The sequence below is a fragment of the Sminthopsis crassicaudata genome, chromosome 4 (assembly GCF_048593235.1).
Source record: "Sminthopsis crassicaudata isolate SCR6 chromosome 4, ASM4859323v1, whole genome shotgun sequence".
In the NCBI taxonomy this organism is placed as follows: Eukaryota; Metazoa; Chordata; class Mammalia; order Dasyuromorphia; family Dasyuridae; genus Sminthopsis; species Sminthopsis crassicaudata.
Window position 1 is genome coordinate 319,743,585 of NC_133620.1, and position 16,872 is coordinate 319,760,456.

The 16,872-nt window shown below is 41.4% G+C and overlaps 1 protein-coding gene and 1 long non-coding RNA gene across 2 annotated transcripts; both read right to left on the minus strand.

The window, feature by feature from the left end:
• Positions 1 to 980: 980 nt before the first annotated feature.
• Positions 981 to 5,279, minus strand: ACTG1 (actin gamma 1). The gene is made up of 6 exons (XM_074265109.1): positions 5,028 to 5,279; positions 3,467 to 3,600; positions 3,117 to 3,356; positions 2,362 to 2,800; positions 2,068 to 2,249; positions 981 to 1,955 (listed from the first exon to the last, which is right to left on the minus strand). Exons 2-6 carry the CDS (start codon positions 3,587 to 3,589, stop codon positions 1,812 to 1,814), a joined length of 1,128 nt encoding a protein of 375 aa, XP_074121210.1. The 5' UTR covers positions 3,590 to 3,600; positions 5,028 to 5,279; the 3' UTR covers positions 981 to 1,811.
• A 3,309-nt stretch (positions 5,280 to 8,588) lies between these two features.
• LOC141541063 (uncharacterized) lies at positions 8,589 to 14,974 on the minus strand. The gene is made up of 3 exons (XR_012481641.1): positions 14,859 to 14,974; positions 8,798 to 8,843; positions 8,589 to 8,698 (listed from the first exon to the last, which is right to left on the minus strand). It is a non-coding gene; the product is annotated as an uncharacterized LOC141541063 (long non-coding RNA).
• Positions 14,975 to 16,872: the final 1,898 nt, after the last annotated feature.

Here is a 16,872-nt window from a genome sequence, read left to right on the forward strand (position 1 = left end):
TATTTGAAATTACCTGTCTTCCAGCTTTTTCTAGGAAAGCTGCCCATTAGAGTTAGAGCAAGACTAGCCCAGTTGTAAACTGCTTAATAAGTTAGGCCCAACTCAGAATCAACCCTCATATTTTCATCCCATTAACAGCCAGCATGCTGGCAACTGATTTCCCATATTTGCTCAACACTTTGAAATGCTTTTTGCATGACAGTATATTCCTTTGCAGTGTTCCCACTAACCATCTTCCCAAGGAAAATCACTGGAGAAAGGCTAAGGTTAAGAGTATATATTAACTTGGCCTTTGAAAACCCTATTTTAGTATCTACTTAATAGATCAGATGTAACTAATCACAAATATTTGTAAATATAAGCCAAGCCACATATTCATAATCCTAAAAGGAAAATTCTCTAAGACCTAAGTTAAGCAATTTCAGCTTTTTGGTCCCAAGTCTCCAAATGGTTTAATTAGCTCAATTTTAAATTGTGAACCATTAGTGTATTCATTATGAACCACCATTAAATTTATCATCCCTCTACTCAGAATGAAGGAATTGAATGGATATGTAACTCACTTTTTAAAAAACCTGACTTCTGCTGTGTGCAAGAGACGTGAAGGGACTTAAAAAGGGAATTTCAAAAAACCATCTCCTCCCCTTTAATGGCATTTTCTTGTTGAGCCTCTCTACCACTATCCAACAAATAGCGAACTAGAAATATATTTACCTCATATTGTTTCAAGTTGAAATACCCATATTTTGTACATGACACCACACTAATGGCAATTGATTGGCACAAGTCAGGGTAGGATTTTATACAATATTGAGAACTAAGCTTTATTCAATAATTTAAAACAAATTTTAAATAATTTCCTTGCTAAACAAATTTCACCTCTTGTGCAACTTTGATCTGTAGGTCTTAGCAAAGTATTATGTACTTGAGTGATTCTGTGCCTTTACCCAACTTGCAGCTTAAACAAAAACCCAAACACCTTTATTCAGTTTACTTGCAGCACTTTTATTTTTCCTTACACAATGACGTGTTGGGCATTACAATTCTCAACTCTTAGGATGACTTACAAATTTTGGTATTCTACTGTCATGTGAGAACATTAAGGCAACGTACAAAAATCTTACATAAATTAACTAGATGCACAAATTTACAGGTTGTAAATGCAAACTTTTTTTTTTTTGCAACTCAAGGTTGAGTAACTTAGCCCCATGACATTGGGGGAAACAGTGGGTTAAGAGAAAAAAAAAAAAAACTGGTTCCTAAGGCTTGGATTTAATATGTATTCCTGCTAGGAAGGTGGCAAGATTTAACACACATTTAATAAACTTGCCAGCCTTAGGAGAGAAATTCTGTAAGTCAGCTCTTTTAGATGCTGGAAATCTGACCTTTAGATACCCTGTACAGATCTGATGCTTTATAGAACTAAACTGTACAGCTGTTGAGTATCAACCAGCCAAATACTATATTGCCATATCAGGTCATCTCTATAGAAGTTAACTCTTAGCCTTACCTGTCAAAATGAAGTGACCTGTATCAGGGTTTAGATCAAAGATATGTACAAGGTATGCTAAAATGTACACCAAGGGAACAACTGTTAACTTGAATACGAGGTCAAATCAGTAACGGTTCAACAATCTAAAAAGTGCTGATATTTGTCTAATATCAGTTACAACTTCCCCAAGGACAAGTTTCTTTTCAAAGAAGGCTTATTCCAGTTTCATGAGGCTAACATGAGGTGTATATTTGCCAGGGCAAATTTTTACTTTGTGAATACTCATGCAGCAAATGCTACGCATTTGCTAGCAGTCCATTTAGAAGCATTTGCGATGGACAATGGATGGGCCAGATTCATCATATTCCTGCTTGCTGATCCACATCTGCTGGAAGGTGGAGAGAGATGCCAGAATGGAGCCACCAATCCAGACGGAATACTTACGTTCAGGAGGGGCAATGATCTGAAGAAAAACAAAGTATTTTGTTTAACATTTTAACAAAATTTTCTTCAGAAATAAAATTGTTTTAACTTCTTAAAAGGCATAGTTGATAATTAGATAATGCATCATTTACCTTAATTTTCATTGTGCTAGGGGCCAGGGCGGTGATTTCTTTCTGCATTCTGTCAGCAATACCAGGGTACATGGTAGTACCACCAGACAATACTGTGTTGGCATATAGATCCTTTCGGATGTCAACATCACACTTCATGATAGAATTGAAAGTGGTCTCATGAATGCCACAGGATTCCATACCTAAGGGACAATAATCAAATGTTTACCATCTCTAGTTTTACATGCCAAAATTGTAAGGCTGTTAAGAATGATTGGCCAATTTATTCCACGTTATTTTCCAAAAAAACCTTACCCAGGAAGGATGGCTGGAAGAGGGCCTCTGGACACCTGAACCTCTCATTGCCAATGGTGATCACCTGGCCATCAGGAAGCTCATAGCTCTTCTCCAGAGAGGAGGATGAAGCAGCTGTAGCCATCTCCTGCTCGAAGTCCAGGGCAACGTAGCACAGCTTCTCCTTGATGTCACGAACAATTTCCCTTTCAGCTGTAGTAGTGAAGCTGTACCCTCTTTCTGTCAGTATCTTCATGAGGTAGTCTGTCAGGTCACGACCAGCCAAATCTAGACGAAGGATGGCATGGGGAAGGGCATAACCTTCGTAGATGGGCACAGTGTGGGTGACACCATCACCAGAGTCCATAACAATACCAGTGGTACGACCAGAGGCATACAGAGACAACACAGCCTGAATTGCAACATACATGGCTGGGGTGTTGAAGGTCTCAAACATGATCTGAAAGTAAAAAACAAAAAAAAACAAAAAACACCCACTAATTTAGTCAAGTTCAAGAACACCAATTAATCCATGCTTCACACACACACACCACATGCCAACATGCAACAAATTAGATGTGTGGAAAAAAAAAAAAAGAAAAGAAAAGAATGCAGGCAGAAACACAAAGAAGAAACCTTGAGACTTCAGGGAAGAAATGCCAGGAGAGGTACAGAACCCTGGAAATATTGAAAGAAAAACTTGGGTTTTAGAATTAACAAAAAAGGGTTTATAAAACAGATGGTGTTGATACTTCAATCCAATGGACTGAAAATACCTGTGTCATCTTCTCTCTGTTGGCCTTGGGGTTCAAGGGTGCTTCTGTAAGCAAAACAGGGTGTTCCTCAGGGGCTACACGAAGCTCATTGTAGAAAGTATGATGCCAGATTTTCTCCATGTCATCCCAGTTGGTAACAATGCCATGTTCAATGGGGTATTTTAGAGTCAGGATACCTCTCTTGCTCTGGGCTTCATCACCAACATAACTGTCCTTCTGCCCCATTCCTACCATGACACCCTGGTTTAAAAAAGAAAAAGCTAAATTAGACACAAGATCTTTACCCAACTGCAAATGAGATTTCAAAAATATCTTTAAAAGAGATGGAGTCAAGGATACTTTTTACTGACCTGATGTCTTGGGCGTCCAACAATGGAGGGGAACACAGCTCGAGGAGCATCATCCCCAGCAAAGCCAGCTTTGCACATACCAGAGCCATTGTCAATGACAAGAGCAGCGATTTCTTCTTCCATTTTTGTTTAATCTGTTCAAGACACATACAAAAAAACCGTAAGTCTTAAGGTAAAATAATGTCAAGTAAATGTAATAGCAATTACTCCTAAACTTATTAATAGTCAACCATTCATTTCCTTCTAAACCATAATCAACTGGTTTCACTTGCCTCCGCCCCATTTCCAAAGCATACAAGCATCGCCAGGAGAGCGGAAAAGATGAAGGTTTTTGGAGAACTGCTCCTTAGCCAGTTCTTGGGGAGTGAGTTAAAATAACTAGGGCACAGTAGCACCACCTCTCCCCCTCCCAAGGAAGGAGTCACTTCTCCACGCTGCTCTGCTGCATTGCAGCCCCTCCTTCCCCCTCCCCCCGTGAGCTCATCACCAGCATCACCTAGGCTCAGCACATCGCTGCCAGATGCCCGCCCTGAACTCCGCCTAATGCGCAGAAAAACTAACAAAAAGGGGGGAGTCGGGAGGAGAGGAAGCAGTAGAGAAAAAAAGCCCTATCAGTCTATTTCACAAAATTCCAAGCAAACTGGCCTGAGCAGCTCCCTCTCCCCCAGTTGGTTAGCGCTTTGTTTTGCTCGGGGGAAGGAGGATGAGGACTTGGGCTGGGGTGCCTGGTGTCCCTACCGCGCAATACAACAGCTTCGCCTCCTTGGTCCCCACCCAGTAGAATGCACAATGCACGCGCCCCCGCCAGCTGGCAGCGCGGCAACGGGCTGGCGCGAGGGGCACCCACGTCATCGACCCGACCCCCACGGGGCCTCGCGCGCAGCCGCTACAGCCGCTCGGCCCCACCCCATCACCACTCCCCAACGGACGCGCGCTCACTTCCGCCGGAACCCTGTTCCTCTCTTCTCCCACCGGCCCCCCCACCTTCTGCAGCCGTTTGAAATTTACCTTTCCTACTCTGCCCCCTCCCAACCCGAACCAATCCCCCATAGCCATCGTCCCTCGACCACGCCCACCTGTCCGCCGGCCGGGGTGGCCGAAGTGAAAGAGGGTCAGTGTCGCACCCTTGTCCCAGATAACAGACTCCCCCCTGCGCCTGCACCCCCTCACCTCATCGAGTTAGGCGGGCGCACGAGGCCCGAGGAAGGACAAGCGGCCAGGGGGAGGGGAGTTACCCTCAGGAGTCGCGCGCTTCTCGGTTCAATAACGAACCCGAGATGGGGCCTGGTTGGGCCGCACGAATGGCGCGGAAAGAGAGAGGGAGGAAAGGTGGGAGAGATAAAAGAAATTACTAAAGAAAAGGTTCTTCCCGCCGTGTCCCAAAAGGAACGGAGGCTGGGTTGAGGCGGCGGAGGGGGGAGGGGAGAAGGGAAGACGCGAAGAGGAAGGGATAGATTCCCAAGCATAACCCGCCCGACCACGGTTAAACACTGCAGCCCCTAGCTCCGACCACGGCCCTCTCTCCACCTCCTCTTCACTTAGAAGCCACCGAGTTGCTTACCTGAGGTTGCGAACCGTCCTAGTCTCAGAATTTAGAGCCGGGGGAAAGGGAGGGGGCAAGTAAAGGGGGAGTCCAAAGTAGCCTACAAGTGCTGCCGGCTACCACTGAGTGAGACCGTGCTCGACCTCCCCCGCCGGTATTTAAAGGGCGAGCGAGGCACGAGCGCGCGGCGGCGGCGCGCGCAGCCCTAGAACATGGCCATATATGGAGATCTTTCCGAAACACGAGCATCCATTGGGCTGCCCGGCCGGGGCACGTGGGGCCGCCGCCACCAGACTCCGCCTCTTCGCTCTCCACCTTCCTATTCCCCCCTCCCTTTTTTTTTTTCTCCTCCCTTCCCCCTACCTCCACCCGACTCCCACCCCCACCCCTTTCTCCTGCATACAGCGAACGAGGAGGGGTGGGGGTGGGAGCCGCGGCCTGGAATGTCAGGCGGAACCTGCAAAAGGCTCGAAATCGATCCCCACCCCCACTACCCTCCATATTGCACCAAGGGAACCCTAATAATTCAATGGGGAGCCGGAGGAGGGTAAGAAAAAAACTCCAGGACGCCCCTTTTTACACTACTCTTGGTGACAGTTCTTGCTCCTGCCCCCAGGATCTGCAGTAAATGGGGAGAGGAAGAAAGGATGAGAGTAAGCACACACCCCTCCGGGACCGTGAGATGGACCCCCCCCAAATTTTAGAGAAATTATGGGATATGGCTTTCGGCGGGGGCCTTGGACAAAAGGGCTTCTTTTCCTTTGTGTCTAGCTAACCCCCACCCCACCCTTTTCTGTTCCGCAGAAGGGGCTCCTGCTGGCCTTCTGTGGGGGAGGGTATCCAGATTGCCAGAAAGGAACCTCACCTATTAGGGCACCCGCTCCTTTGGGGTCAGAGCTCAAGTAGCAGGGGAGTGCTGGGGGAGTGGGGGAGGGATTCCTCCTTAAGGGTCCTGCAGAGAGCCCCACACAAACTGGGTTTTTCCTAAGGCTTCGGGTAATGCTTCTTTGTTTTTCGGATTCTCCTCTAAAATAAAGCCTGGAGGACATTTCCGGGGTTACAAGGAGCAGAAGTGGGGCTGGGGGAGGCGGTCGTTCTTTTAATGGAACCTTCAATACCACAGACTTTGCCTTTCTGCATTTGGGGCAGTTTTTTAGAAGCCAGTTTCAGATCTGAGGGAGTTGGGAGGCCTTTAAGAAATCCTCACATTCCCTTTCTTCCAAACAATGGAAAGGGCACTATTTCCCCTTCCGAGCTCAGCTCCACCGAAATCCCGTGGAGAACAATCACTCCTCTATCCCGAATACTGAAAGAAGGAAGGTGACAATTGTGAAAGGGAAAGAAAGAGAAAGGAAGGGAAAGAAAAGAAAGAAAAAGAGAAATAAAGAAAAAGCGAGCCGAATTCACTGGGCATTAATCATCCCCACAGCCTGGGAAGATTTTTCACAGCTATAATCCATCCAGTGTCTGGAGAGAGCTGCAGCGGATGCACGTTGGAGTGGGAAGGAAGAACATGTTCTCATCTACACTTCTTTGCTAGAGCTCGTATTTTCACCCCTGCAGGGAGATAAGGGTCCCCTCCCATCTGTGGTACTGCCCTCGTCAAATCTCCGATCACGTAGCCCCTATTATTTATCCTCTTCCAACACAGTTCAATAAACCCATTTCCTTCCCAGATAATGCATAAAGACCGACAGACAGACAGACGTGTCCAGTCCTTGTAGACAGGAAAGCAGATTGTCACAAAATATGGGCTCATCATCCTGAATTTGAGAATATAATCTCCCTTCCTCCTGCCCAATTGGCCAGATGGGGAAGAGTGGACTGAGGTTGCCTTATTTTTCTCCAAAGAACTCTGCATCCAAAGTATAAAACCTCTTTAATCTGAAAATCTCTGGTTATTCATTTTACTTATACCTCCAGGGAAAGGAAAAAAACTCACGCCAAATGGGGATATTGAGGCAAGGAAAAGCACTTTCTCAGGCTGCTGGGCCAGGATCAGGAATCTAACCCAGGAGTTCTGATTCCCAGCCTGTAACACTGAATCCTTTACATACTCCTTGGATGAGACAGTTCTTTAGCCAGTCTGTCCTCCAGCTTTCTAGAGAAACTATGATTTCAGGAAATCATCTTGGGTCAAAGGAGGGAAAAGAATGAAACTTAACATTGTCTTTGTTCTCCAATAGTTCTGGAAGTACTCTCCCTTTCCCCTTTTACCTGATCTATTTCTAGCTGATGTTTTCCTCCCACCCTCCAAGGAGGACATGGGCCATGAGGATTCTTTATGGTTGGTCACCATGTAGGTTTTTTTATTTGTTTTTGGGGGGTTTTTTGTCAGCAAGCTCTGGAATCAGCAATTTGTCTCCAAAGCTGTGACATGGAAAGAATCAACTCTTTTAATGGATGTCCAGACCTAGTTCTACCTTTTTTCCTCAGTCTGCCTGCTGGTCCCAGTCTGAAAGCCCAATTTATCATTGCCGTTTTATCTGTTAGTTATCCTTAACCGAGGATTCCAAAACAGGTTATCTCACTTCAATTCAATGAGCATTTATCAAGAATCATTTAAGTGTGCCTAAAAAACTATAAAATTGTGACCCAATAATTACCCTTCTATATCACAAAGAGATTTTTTTAAAGGGGGAAGAGTGGGAAAAGGATTTTTATATACAAAAATATTTATAGAAACTTTTTTTGTGGTGGCAAAGAATTGGAAATTGAGGGGAATGTTCAATAGAAGAATCACTCAACAAATTGTGGTATATAATTGTAATGAAATACTATTGTGATATAAGAAATGATGGGCACAATGCTTTAGGAAAAACCTGGAAAGACTTATATGAACTAAGGCAAAGTGAGCAGAACCAGAACAACATCGCACACAGTATCAGGAATATTGTAAGGATGATCAGTTGTGGATGACTTTGCTGTTCTCAGCAATACAAAAATCCAAGGGGCAGCTAGATGATGCAGTGGATAGAGCACCAGCCTTGAATTCAGGAGGGGCCCGAGTTCAAATCTGATCTCAGAGACTTAACACTTCCTAGATGTGGCAAGTCACTGAACCCCAGCCTCAGGGAAAAAAAATATACAAAAATCCAAGACAATTACGAAGGATTTGTGATTAAAAAAAAAATAGTAATAATGCTATCTCCAGAGAAAGAACTGATGGAGTCTGAATACAAATTGAATCATATTACTTTTTTACTTTTTTTTCTATGGAATTTTTTGGTCTGTGTTTTCTTTCCCAGCATGACTGAAATGATAATGTTTTTCATGAAGGCACATATATAAATTGTATCATATTGCTTGCCTTTTCAATGAATGAGGAGGGGAGGGAGATAATTTGGACCTCAAATTTTTAAAAATGTTTTAAATTGTTTTTACATGTAATTGAAGGGGAATTTTAAACAACTGAGGAAAAAAAGAATCTAAGTGTGATGTACTAGCTAAATTCTGGAGATACAAAGGCTTTAAAAGCCAAGTTGAGTTTTTATTTCAACCTAGAAGCAAATAGGCAGCCTCCTGAAGAATCTTGAGCCAATGAATGACATAGACTTGTGCTTTTAGGAAGATTATTTTGGCAGGAAGATTATTTTGTGTGGATGATGGATTGGGGAGGGGAGAGACTGGAAGCAGGGACGCCAGTTAATCTAGATGAGATGATGAGGCCCAGAATTAGGGTGGTGGCCCTGTGAATAGAAACAGATAAGAGAGGTAGTTGAAATGGAATCAAAAGAGACTTAGCAACTGATTGAATATAGATGGGGAGATTATTAAAGACTGCAAACCTGAGTGATGGGGAAAATGGTGGTATACTCAAAAATCTATTCAATTCTGCAAAAAAAAAAAAAAAAAAGAAGTAAAGGCCCCTATGCTTAGGTTATAATGTTTGCTATTTTGTATAACTATATACATTTTATATAAACCACTTATATATTCTTCTGAGTACAAAGTTCTCATTTTCCTTTCCCAAATAGACCTGTTTTTGCAAAGATTTGTCAAAGAAATCAAAGAGAAAGCATGATTTTACATAGACAAATCCTCAGAGCCTAGGATAGGATTTGAAAGGAAAACTGTGTAGTTTCTGTTCTCTTTGTTATAAAGCTTCTGGCCACTTGAAATGTAAGGATTAAAAATCAGAAAACCACCCAATGGAAAGAACACTTGACTAGGAGAGTCAGAAGTCAAATCAACTGGCATTTATTAAGCAACTGCTATGTGCCAGGCAGTGTGTGAAGCACTGTGAAGGCAAAAACAGTTCCTGCTTTTTAGGTGTCCACAATCTAATATGGGAAACAACATGAAAACTATGTACAAACAAGATATAAACAGGATAAATTGGAAATAATCTTAGAAGGCACCAATATAAAGGAGAAAGAAAGACTTCTTGCAGAAGGTGAGATTTTATCTGAAGCTTGAAGGAAGCTAGGATTCTAGTCTAGGCTCCATTACCAGTTAGCTTATGACACAAGCTAGGCACTTCATTTTCTTGGTTTTGAGTTTCCTTATCAAATTAGTTGATTAGATTAGATCAGGGCTTCTTAAACTTTTTCCACACTTGACCCCTTTTCCCTCAAGAAAATTTAGATGAGCCCAGGTATATAGGTATATAAAATAAGTGTACAAATCAAACATTTACTGAGAATAAATCATAATTTCATGACCCTCGAATTCAATTAAGAGATTCCATATCAGGTCATGACTCACAGTTTAACAAACAGGAGATTAGATGACCTTTATGGTTCCTTCCGATTCTAACAGTGTGTGGTTCTATTCTAATAATAATAACAAAGTATCTGAAGCTTGTCAGGAATGGATGTTGTTTTCTGGTCTCCAATTGCTATTCTCTCAGTCATCTTTATACATGGTTCTGTCTTTGAGTCATGGGCCCAAAAAAACTTTGTTCGTGATGCAACTTTTATACTCTAGGGGTGTTCACTGATATTTGTTGACTTAATAAGTGGGAGCTATTTTATACTTCTCTTTCACAACATACCAGAAGAGTGTTATGAGCTTCATTGAAATGGGGGAAATGAGGCTTAATGAAGAATTAGTTCTCTATTCCAGGATCACCCAATTCTCTGTGGTTGACAATCAAGACCCAATCCAGCCTTTATAGCCTAAGGACCTGCTAGCTGAGATATGGAATATATCTGACCTCCCATTTATTTACCAAGGACCTCAATATGGAATCCAATGGAAAATCCTGGGAGGATCTGATTAATAGTGATGAAAAAGGTTTATACTATGAAGATTGAGAGATAGAAGCCTCTACTTTTATATTTTTTATGTTGATCTAATCCTAATTCCCTCTAATTGTTTGATACAATAGGATAATAAACATCTCCCTTCAAATACTAAAGCCCTAACCTGCTTCTCTAGAAGGGGGTGAAGAGTATCAAATATAACATTTTTTAGCTCCTCCTCTTCTTCCCTTGTGCCAAAGAAAAAAAATTAATGTCCTTGAGGCCCTTGTAACACCACAGTGTTGTGTGTAAAGATGAAAAAATTTTCCAAAGGGAAACTGATTTTCTTTTTGTTTCCATGGAGTTAATCTTAACACACTCAGTGTGGAAAGATTCTGTTTATTTTTCAAAGCTCCTCAACCAGAATTTTTTACAATTCTCTTTTCTAGGGTATTCTTGGCCCGGCTCCACATTCCAGTCTCGCTCTAGCCCTAAGGCCTATCTGCACCTCTATTTCCCCCAGAGACTCCAACTCCTAAATCCCTTCAGATACAGGAGGGAAGGGAGGGCATTGGGTGGAGCAGGTTGTAGAACACATCTGATCTCTCAGACCTGATGCTTCGTTCCAGGGAACTAGGACTAGATTCCTAGAGTTCTTTCAAGCCTTTCTCCTTAACCTAGGGCATCTGTTTGGTGTGGAGGACTTATCTTTAAACCCCTATTTTGGTTATTCTTCTAACTTCCCACCCATGTTTAGAATGAAAACAAAGGATAAAGGGAGGCCTTCGGTGATTATCACCCAAGTGAGATATATGGAGACTTGATAGTTTGAGAAGAACTTAATGGGACTGTGAAATCTAATGGACAGTCCACTAAGCAGATAATAGCTGCAGCATATAATATTAGGGAATTTATATTTGTCCATAAATGAATGAACCAATCAACCCTAAAGTGATGTGAAGGCCTTTGTTGGACACCGGGATTCCCTATAACTGGCCCCAATCTCCCAGTCCTTTACTCTCATTCCTCAAGGTTGTTCAGTCCCTGACCTTTGATTCCTCATTAGATCTAGAAAGACCTTAAGAGATAAATATCTATTGAACAAAATTTAGAGATCTTATTAAGTCAGAGGTTCTTAACATGGGAGCTATGAACTTGAAAAAAAAATTGATAAATTTCAATATAACTGACTTCCTTGAATTAATATATATATTTTTGGGGGAACCATTGCACCTTCAGAGGACAAAGTCATAACAGGGGTGAGCATGTGTATGTGTGCAGGGGATGGTTCTTAAGAATTAGCAGGGAGCAGACTAAAATGGGTGCTTTCTTCCTTTCTCTTCCCCTTCCCCCAAGCTTTCACAGATCCAGCCAGCTGTAAGTCTGAGTAGCCAGAGCAACTATTTCCTCTAAGGCAGCCAGTAGCAAATCACCCCAGAGAATGTGTCATTTAGATGGGTGGCCTGACTGGGAGTGGGGCAGGGAGGTGGATGTTGAAACCCAGGTGGGGCCAGCCTATACAGGTGTACTAGGAAGGAGGAGGCTGGGACTGCCGGCTGCATGTCTATATTTGGTGATTTCGGGCTGCAGCTCTGGAGCCCCGCCCGATGCCGATACCTCCCACCAGCAAACACTCCCACGGGGCTGGTGTATGCTCAAGCACTGGACTTTCACTCCCCATGGAGAGTTCCTGAGTCACTGACAGCCCAGTCCCAGACTTGGGGCCTGCTGGGCCAGGATCTACCCTGAAGATTTATATAAGCCTTTGTTTGTCATTCAAACTCTTCACATCCTGGGTCCTTCCTACCTTTTTGGCCCTGTTACTCAAATACTACAATGTAGCCAAACTGGCTTTCTGTTGTTCTTCACAAACCCTACATCTCGCCTGGTCTTTATGCTTTCATACTGACCTGCCCCCATGCTTCCAAAAAGACTCCCTCCACACTTCCCCCTCTTGGGTTCCCAAGTTTCCTTAAACGTTAGACTCAAAAGCATTCCACAGGAAACCTTTTCTCATATCCCACAGCTGTTAAAATCTACCCACTCAGCTACCTTTTTTCTATTTTCTATAAACTTATTATAATAGCCAGCCTTCTTCCCATTCAAAGGTAAATTCCCTGAGGTCTGGATCTACTATTAACTTCTTGAGGGCAGGACATGTTTTTGATTTGGGTTGATAGTCTCCTTTCTAGCCCTTAGTAGGTTTGCTGATGCACTGACCTAGTTCCCTGGGAATTCCTGAGTGGGAGGCAGGCTGAAGCTTCTGAGTCCCGGGCTGAAGACTGAATTGAATTAAGAAACAAAGCAAGAGGCTGGAAATATAGGGGGAAAAAAGAGATAGATCATCCAGGGTTTCCCCTAAAACTTAGTAAATTATGAGTTTACTTCACTGTGGTATTTTCCTTATTTGGTAAAAATCCCATAGCCAGAATTGTTCCATAAGACTAAAAAGGACATTTTCCTTGAAGCCATTTCCTTAAACTTGCCCTATTCCCAATTTCTGAATTTCTTTTGATTGCATCTTCTCAGTCACCCAGAAGGGTTAACCTTAATCTGTGGCCAAGCTTATTTTTATCTGTCCTCACTTTCTTGCTACCACTAAAACCCTAAAATATTATACTGGCTCCTGACTGATTGTAAAGCCTTTGGACTTTTCTGTAACTCCTGGGCTTGAAGGCAGAAAAACTTGAGTTCAGATCCTATCTTAGACAATTACTCAGTTATGGGATCCTGGTTAACCTCTCGGTTTCCTTCTCTAGAAAATAATAGCACCTTAGCTCACAGGGTTATGATTGGGGATCAAATGAATCTACTGTACTTTACAAATTGTAAAGAATTATATAAATGTTCACTATTATTTTCATTTTTTCCTTCTGTTTCACTATGTTCATATCACTATTGACAAAACCTTTGCCTGACCCTGGGATTCAAACCCCTCCACAATCTGACTCCAATCTACCTATTAAGTGTATCGCATGCTACTCCTTTTCACATATTCCAAAGTTGAGCCAAGTTGAACTGTTCCCCAAAATTGAACTACCCCACATTCTCCTAAATGCTTTAGTGTAGGTGCCTACTCCTCAAGCTGATTTATTGTGGGACAGTTCTGAGGGTGAATGTTCTCCCCTCCCTTGCCCTATTTTCCTATTTCACAGAATCTAAAAATCTCAGAGTTGTAGGGAACGTCAGAAACCATCTGTTCTACCCTGTCCCTGAACCAGAATCCTCTCTGCCAAATGACCATCCAGTTGATGATTGAAGACCTCCGGTATAGGAGAGCCCTCTCTCTGCCTGGGGAAGCCGCCCATTCCACATTCCAAAGCTCCAAGTTTCCTTACAAGGAGAGGAAACCTGCTCCTACACCTTCTTCCCTCTACTCCTGGCTCTTCGCTTGAAGCTAAGAAGAACAAGACCAATCCCTCACCTCTAATGACATTTCTGAAGATACTCAAACAGGAGTCACCCCCAAGTCGTCTCTTCTCCAGGCTAACCTCCTCTAGTTTTCTCACTTGATGATTTTATAATAATGGTCTCACATTTTTTTCTTTATCCTGGTCAACCTCCTTGGACAGGAGAACAGACACCAACTAGCTTTGTGATCCTAGTCAAATTATTTAATTTCTTTCCTTCTGATAAAATGGAATAATAATAGCAGAGGGTTCTTATGAGGATCTAATGAGAAGTATAATACATGAAAGCCACCTATAACTACTAGCTTATTATCATTTCAGCTTTTCAAAGTCTTTTTTCCCTTCTCTTATTTTCAATTTATCTGTCCATAGTTTGATAGTTCATAGACAGTGATATGTTATCTCTTCTTTGCTGTATTGACATTCCAGCTCATTTTATAGATGAATAAACTGAGGCAAAAGCCAGTAAAATTTGAGGCTGGATTTGAACTCAGGTTCTTCTGACTCCAGGCCCAATATTCCATCCACTTCACTACCTACATATTTGTTGACTATTAGCTTACTGACTGAATAAGAATTAAATAAATATTCTAGATGTGGATTGATCACCACAGATACAGGAGAGCTATCACCTCTCTTCTTCTGTACTTCATCTTAGCTGGAATTGGCTGAGAAGTGATTCCCTTCTTTTTGATCACTACATGGCTTAAGGTTATATTAACTTCTTTGACCAACATATTGCATTGTTAGGCTTATAATTGTCCACTAAAGAAGACTGCTGAGAAGATCAAATAATATATATACAATGAAAGAAATAGAATCTCTGGTTCAAAGGAAAGGGACATTTTAGACATTTTATTTGCATAATTCTAAATAATTTCTAAATTGCTGTACTGATTCACAATTTCAATATTATATGGCTTTACTTTTCAATTGGCAGCCAGCTTACCTAGTGAGTCCAAACCAAAGGCATTCATTGAAATGATATGATAAGAACAGCATTCCTTCCACAAACTTGGGGTTCACTCGTCCAGAAATTCACATAGAACCAGTGGGAAAAGTGAGAATTTAGAGAGAGTTCATTAGTAGAGAGGTGTATATGTAGGGAATATTCCTGGCCAAAGCACTTCATAACTGGCACTTTAATGCTCTATTATCACTTCTATTCATTCTTAGATGGAGGGTCTGCTGGGCAGTTTGCTCAGCCACCATTCCTGGTTCTGCTTCTCTGCATAGTTCAATTTTGTACTTACCAGATCTCTCTGGGATTTCATTTTGCTGAATTCTGAATTGCTCCATCACAAGAAGCCACTAATCTTGAGAGTTGGGGAGAGGGAGAGAAGAAGAGAAAAATATCCTTCCCTGCTCCCTTGACTAGAATTCTCAACTAATTCCAGCACTGGGAAGCTTGTTTTTTAAAGGTCAACAGGAATGTGGCTGATACTATGATTCTACCAAGTACAATTGAGGAACTTCTAAGGAATCAAAGAATTGTAACCACTTCTTTTTTTTTTTTTTTTTTTTTAAATAGTAATTTTGACAACTTTTGTTATTACATCACTTATATTTCCCCTTATATTAGATCTACCTTTTTTTCCCCTCAGAGACATATCCCTTATAATTCATATTTTTTGTTAAGAAAAAAAGAAAAAAAAAACAATTTGATCTATAATACATTGAAAAATTTTGACATTATAAGCAATGAGCCACACCTTCTTTCTGTAAAGGAGTAAGGGGGGTTGTGTTCTAATTTTTTTCTTTTTCTTCTTCTTCTTCTTTTTTTTTTTTTAAAGAAGCTTGGGTTTGTTTTTTTTATAATTTTGCAACATTTGGTTGTTCTTTCCAATTACATTATTATAGTATTGTGTATATTGTTTGTCTAGTTCTGCTTGCTCACTTTGCATTATTTCATGTTAAACCTTTTCATGCTCTCTGCATTCAGCATGTCTATTGTTTCAACAGAGTAATATTCTATTACATTAATGTACTGCAATTTGTTTAATATTCACCAATTAATGGACATCTGTTTTGTTTCCAATTCTTAGCTGCCACAAAAAGTGGGTGTAACCTCAGAATTCTTTTGATTTGCATGTCTTTTATTCTTAGTGATTCCTTCTTAAGGTTGTTAGTTGATTCTTGTTCTCTAAAGAGTTAAAAAACAGAGAAAAATATATAACTCACTACAGTGGATTGTTATATGGGTGGTAGTGAAGAAAAAATTTAAAGAGAATAGATAATTGAGGTGTGTGTGTGTGTGTGTGTGTGTGTGTGTGTGTGTGTTCACAGAGCTAGCTAACTCTTGATCTGGATATTGAAGGATGAAGTTCAATAGATAGAAACTTGGGAAGGGAAAGTTAACTCCATGGTTATGGGAAGGCAGTATGGGTGAGGAACATGTTCAAGGTCACATAGTAGGTAAGTAGCGATCTTTTAGTTATATCATAGTTGTCTCCAGTTTGGACCAGCAGGCTGTGCTGTGTTATACTTGCTTTGCATCTTAAGTCCAAAGTTATTTCAAGTAGACTTTGACTTTTCCCAGGGTCACCAAGTAATTCAAAGGCAGGATAGAGATAAAAATCAGCTCCAAGGATTTCTAGTGGTCTAGAACACAACATGCCTTTTTCTGGAACATCAACCTTCTTCCTTAAAGGGAAAGGAGAGGAGAATAAGCATTATATATCTTGGTGATGCTTCTAAGTTTCTTTTAGGTCTTATCAATCATGGGGACCTCGAAAAGATGTTAAATACCATAATTTTCCATACTAAAAAATGGTAGGTTCCTTTGTGAAAATGTTGGTACAAACCTCAGCTTTCTTCAAATTTTAGCACCACAATTTTGGAAGGAAGTCCCTAATAAATCAGAAGGTGTTCCAAAGAGGTTAACTGGGATGTTGAATGGCTCAGATATTATCCTGTGTGAAGATCTGTTGAAAGAATTAGTGATGTTTAGCCTAGAGAAGAAAATACATGAGACAATTGATAGCTTTGTTCATATAGTTGATGGACTGGCACATAGAAAAGCAGAAAATAGACTTGATCTGCTTGCACCAGAATGTGGAAATCAGAACAAGCAGTTGTTACCTTGGAAATTGAGATTATAATTACAAATGTTAACTTTATAATCCAACCCATAGTAGGCTTGGGAAAGCATGAGGAGGAAGTTGGAGGAGTGGTGATTTTTAGCATATTTAAACAATCTTACTGATGGTATTAAAATTCACTGAAACAAAAAAACTGGGGTTCCTACCTGAAGGAGACTTAAGAGCT